At 50.9% G+C, this 5,855-nt stretch overlaps 1 protein-coding gene across 1 annotated transcript; it reads right to left on the bottom strand.

Annotated features, from left to right (window-relative positions):
* Window positions 1-3,211: 3,211 nt before the first annotated feature.
* On the bottom strand, window positions 3,212-3,937 carry LOC138579760 (taste receptor type 2 member 1-like). The gene has a single exon (XM_069649994.1). It carries the CDS (start codon window positions 3,935-3,937, stop codon window positions 3,212-3,214), a length of 726 nt encoding a protein of 241 aa, XP_069506095.1.
* Window positions 3,938-5,855: the final 1,918 nt, after the last annotated feature.

The following is a 5,855-nucleotide window of genomic DNA, read 5'->3' as shown; positions in this document are numbered from 1 at the left end:
TACAGGCGTGGTGGAGGGGTCAGGGGGAGTCCGCACATACCGGGGGCAGCAGAGGGGTAGGGGGGAATTCACACATACAAAGGACAGCGGAGGGGTGGGGGGAGTGCACCCATACATGGGGCAGAGGAGGGGTGGGGGAGTCCACACATACAAAGGGCAGCGGAGAGGTGGGGGTGGGGGGAGTACTGACATACAGGGGGCAGCAGAGGGATGGGGTGGGGGGAGTACACACATACATGGGGCAGCGGAGGAGTGGGGGGAATACACACATACATGGGGCAGCGGAGGGGTGGGGGGTGTGCACACATACATGGGGCAGCAGAGGGGTAGGGGGAGTTCACACATACAAAGGACAGCGCATGGGTGGGGGTGGGGAGAGTACTGACATACAGGGGGCAGCAGAGGGGTGGGGGTGGGGGGGGAAAACACACAAACATGGGTCAGTGGAGGAGTGGGGGGAGTACACACATACATGGGGCAGCGGAGGGGTGGGGGGAATACACACATACATGGGGCAGCGGAGGGGTGGGGGGTGTGCACACATACATGGGGTAGCGGAGGGGTGGGTGGAGTACACACATAAATGGGGTAGCGGAGGGGCGGGGGGAGTACACACATACAAAAGGCAGCAGAGAGGTGGGGGTGAGGAGGAGACCACACATACAGGGGGCAGTGGTGGGGAGGGGAGAGTACACACATACATGGGGCAGCAGAGGGGTGGGGGGTGTGCACACATACATGGGGTAGCGGAGTGGTGGGTGGAGTACACACATAAATGGGGTAGCAGAGGGGTGGGGGGAGTACACACATACAAAAGGCAGCGGAGAGGTGGGGGTGGGGAGGAGACCACACATACAGGGGGCAGTGGTGGGGTCAGGGGAGTACACACATACAGGTGGCAGTGGTGGGGTGGGGGGAGTACACACATACAGGGGGCAGCGGAGGGGTGGGGCGAGTACACACATACATGGGGCAGCAGAGGGGTGGGGTGAGTACACACATACATGGGGCAGCGGAGGGGTGGGGGGAGCACACACATACAGGGGGCAGTGGAGGGGTGGGGGAAGTACACACATACAGGTGGCAGTGGTGGGGTGGGGGGAGTACACACATACAGGGGGCAGCTGAGGGGTGAAGGGAGTACACACATACATGGGGCAGCAGAGGGGTGGGGGGTGTGCACACATACATGGGGTAGCGGAGGGGTGGGTGGAGTACACACATAAATGAGGTAGCGGAGGGGTGGGGGGAGTACACACATACAAAAGGCAGCGGAGAGGTGGGGGTGGGGAGGAGACCACACATACAGGGGGCAGTGGTGGGGTCGGGGGAGTACACACATACAGGTGGCAGTGGTGGGGTGGGGGGAGTACACACATACAGGGGGCAGCGGAGGGGTGGGGGGAGTACACACATACATGGGGCAGCAGAGGGGTGGGGTGAGTACACACATACATGGGGCAGCGGAGGGGTGGGGGAGCACACACATACAGGGGGCAGTGGAGGGGTGGGGGAAGTATACACATACAGGTGGCAGTGGTGGGGTGGGGGGAGTACACACATACAGGGGACTGCTGAGGGGTGAAGGGAGTACACACATACATGGGGCAGCGGAGGGGTGGGTAGAGTACACACATAAATGGGGTAGCGGAGGGGTGGGGGGTGTACACACATACAGGGGGCAGTGGAGGGGTGGGGGGTGTACACACATACAAAAGGCAGCAGAGAGGTGGGGGTGAGGAGGAGACCACACAAACAGGGGGCAGTGGTGGGGTGGGGGGAGTACACACATACAGGTGGCAGTGGTGGGGTGGGGGAGTACACACATACAGGGGGCAGCGGAGGGGTGGGGGGTGTGCACACATACATGGGGTAGCGGAGGGGTGGGTGGAGTACACACATAAATGGGGTAGCGGAGGGGTGGGGGGAGTACACACATACAAAGGGCAGCGGAGAGGTGGGGGTGGGGAGGAGACCACACATACAGGTGGCAGTGGTGCGGTGGGGGGAGTACACACATACAGGGGGCAGCTGAGGGGTGAAGGGAGTACACACATACATGGGGCAGCGGAGGGGAGGGGAGAGTACACACATACATGGGGCAGCAGAGGGGTGGGGTGAGTACACACATACATGGGGCAGCGGAGGGGTGGAGGAAGCACACACATACAGGGGGCAGTGGAGGGGTGGGGGGGTACACACATACATGGGGCAGCGAAGGGGTGGGGGGAGTACACACATACATCGGGCAGCGGAGGGGTGGGGAGTGCTTACAGGCGACTGGCGTCCCATGGTGGACAGGGGTAGACAGGGCCTTAGGTGTGGGCCTTTGGAGGGAGGGCCGGCCAAGCCTGCCAGCCTTCTGATTGGGCTATAAGAAGAAGGCCTCTACCAATCCGAAGCCTTCTGATGTGGTTTGCCAGGCACATCAAGCAGACAAAGAGTGTAGTCATCTTTAAATGTCGGGGCACTGGTGAGCATATTAAATATTTTTGAAGAGGGTCCCAATGGAGCGTGTAAGAGAGGCTCCAATACAGAATTTCAGTGTGGGCAGAATGATCTGCGAGTCCCTGACGCAAAGTGTGCCAATATTAGATGAAAGATGCAGGCGATCAGATGGTCGTTCGTAGCCACGAGAGGGGTGCCATACCTTATAGCTGTAAATGCATTGAGTGCACAACTGGTCTCCAGATGATAGATGAGACTGCAAAGCCGAGCGTTCAGCAGCCAGGACATCCATTTGATGAAGAAGCAGTCTTGTGGAGGGCCAGGAGTGGGCCTTTGGAGGGAGGGCCAGCTAAGCCTGCCGGCTTTCTGATAGGGCCATAAGAAGAAGGCCTCTACCAATCCGAAGGCTCCTGATGTTGTTTGCCAGGCACATCAAGGGGACAATCTTTGCAACTTCTTAGCACCCCCACTGCTCTCACACTTTGAAGGGCATTCATCTTTCCTTCCCATGTCATTCAACAGTTGTAGCTACTAAACCATAGTATTTCATCTGCTCAACATGTTGGCAGCCACAATTGTTGGGATCCTGCAAGATGTTTTAGGTATTGACTAGACATGATCATTTGTTGTACATTCTTGAAATATATTTACATGAGGAAAGTGAGTCATTTGCCATCTTCAGGTAACATCTACCATTGTTACATTTATAGGAGTCAAACAATGATCTTGGTAAGTGCCAGGTTTATGAAATATGTCAGGTCCTTTAAGCTCTACAGCACAAGAAATGACAAAAAGTCTTGGTCAGGGTCTTCTTGAGAGCAGGGTTTCCAAGAATAAGGATGATGGAGCTGAGGGCAGGGAAGGCAAAGGTAACTACTTGGCAAATTGAAAACCCTAAACTGTCAACACGGAAAATCTGTAAAAACATCAGGCACTTAACCAGGAAAAAGGAGACATAGAGGACCAGGAGCATGGTCACGGTCGTCAGAGCCCCCAAGTGAGCCCTGAGATCTGGATTCTGGAAGCTGTCTGCGTTCTGTGCCATCCGTCTCATGTGTCTATAAAGGGAAGCAATGATTGCCCCGGCTGAGGAGGAGAATATTACAAAGGCCACAGAAGATGCCAGGGTTTGAGTGATGAACAGGGTGAAGCATCCACCTCCTAATATCAGTTCCACCATGTCGCCATCAACAGAAATATTGAAAGATATGTCTTTTGAAAGATTTGAATTTGGATTGTACTGGGGTACCTTGTGCGCACCACAGTTAATGGGAAGGCTGATTGCCATAGAGACCAACACTGAGCCAATGAGGAACAAGTGCAGATTCTTCAGAAATATGGCTTTTATACGGATGAATGATGGGTGGTTGGCATTAGCAATCTTCATGAAGTAATAAACGCAAAGCCAGGTGGCAAACCAGAGGCTGGACAATGACAAAAATAACTCAGCTGCTAAATAAGACTTGAAGACTGCGTCCAAAAGAAACATATCCCTCCAGAAAACAAATATAACAGTGCCTGCAACAAATACACAATGGAGGCAAATGTTGGTGACTGTAGTATTTAATATTATAGTAGAATCTGCCTGATGACTGAGGGACATGCCTGACCACATCATGGTATGTAATAATAGAACACTGGGAACTCAGAGGCATACAGGATTCTAGAAGGATGGACTGTAGTTGAATGATAACCGTCCAGCTCCCTCTGCTACTAGTTGTCTCCCTCCTCCTTTTACTACATTGTAATGTAGTTACATTAACTTAATAAATATATATTATAATTCCACATTTATCGTCTGTGTAATACTTACCACGGCTACTACAAATGGCGACGAGGATGGCTCCGGTCGTATTGATGCTGCATCGAGGTACACGGAGCTGCTCCGCTCATGCCCGAGCGTAGAAGCGGCCCCGTTTTGATGTTCCGGAAGGTAATGCTAGGCGATTCCAGTGCGGCATACAAAGGATATGACAGCAGATGCTATACATCAATTAGCTGCCTTACGTTACTTTAACATCGGAGTTTGCGCATGCGCTCAATGCCTTCGAGCAGGAAATGTTTCTTAAAGGCGCAGTACGCCGCTGTTTTCCAATGCAAGCCTGCAATTCTCACGCACGGTGACAAGGTGGTGTAGGCAGTACAGTAGGAGTTGGAAAAGTGCAATCTGTGCACATTGCAATTTCGTGGAACAATGCTATTAATTATATATGAGTGAACTACTATCTGCAGATACATAGTGGTAACTCATCCACTTGAGGATAGTATGTGCATTCCACACAAGTTTCAAGAGGAGATGAATACTTGTATGCCAGCGATGGTTGCATAAAATAAAGCCCACATTTGTCAGATTTCATCTTACATTGCACATTGCGCTTCAGGACATCTGGCACAGACATTAAATATAAACTCTCATGGCATTCAGCAGTGTGCCACCGCCTGCCTTTTTCTTGCCCAGCACTGATGAACCTGCTTTACCTTGGAAGAGGTGGATAAAATCGTTTGAACATTATGCAGGTGTGATCTGTGGTCCCAATTGCGGTGTGGAGAAAAGGAAGGCATTACTATTGCATTGTTTAGGTCCTGTTGGCCAAGAAAAGTACGAAACACTTCCAGATTTACCAGAGGAAGACAGTGTGGATCTAAATGAATACCAGCTGGCTGTAAAGAAAATTGATAAACATTTTGAAAAGAAAGTGAGCATAATTCTAGAACGTTATAAGTTTGGCAAACGCACACAGGAGGAGGGAGAGAGTGTGGAAAAGTTTGTCACAGCATTAAGGAAATTAGCAAAGTCATGCAACTTTAATGAGCAACTAGATGAGAGACTCAGAGACCAATTTATGCTAGAGTGTCGCAGTAGCAAAGTAAGGGAAAAATTGTGGTCAGAAAGTGATCCTTCCCTCGACACTGTTCTTCGAGTAGCTAAAGAAGTAGAGCACACGGAGGAGTGTGTTAAAGAATTGGAGAATAAGATGAAGCAAGTAAAAATAGAAAACAGCAACAGTAAAATGCATGACACGCATGAAGAGGAGTCGATTGCAATGATCAATAATGACACCATTAAGAGGAGATCCATCACTAAGCAATATAATTCAAGGAGAGCAGACAAAAGGTCAAGTAAATATGCTCAAAAGGGTTCATCATATGAAGTATCTAAGAAGAACAGTCCAGTGAATCAATTAAGGAAAGTGGAAAAAAAGCGCCAAGGAAAGTGTTACAGGTGTGGCAATGTGAATCATTGGGCTGATGACCCAGATTGTCCAGCATTAAAGATCATTTGTAACAAGTGTAAAGGAAAAGGCCACTTTTCCAAATGTTGCAGATATCGCGACAATGCCATGAACTGGATAGGGGACAATTCTGATAGTGATCGCAGTGAAATGGAAAATCAAGATGATTGCGTA

The sequence above is a fragment of the Ambystoma mexicanum genome, chromosome 3p (genome assembly GCF_040938575.1).
Source record: "Ambystoma mexicanum isolate Mex_15411 chromosome 3p, UKY_AmexF1_1, whole genome shotgun sequence".
Taxonomy (NCBI): Eukaryota; Metazoa; Chordata; class Amphibia; order Caudata; family Ambystomatidae; genus Ambystoma; species Ambystoma mexicanum.
Note: the sequence above shows the minus strand (reverse complement) of the source record. Positions and strands in the feature narration are given on the sequence as shown.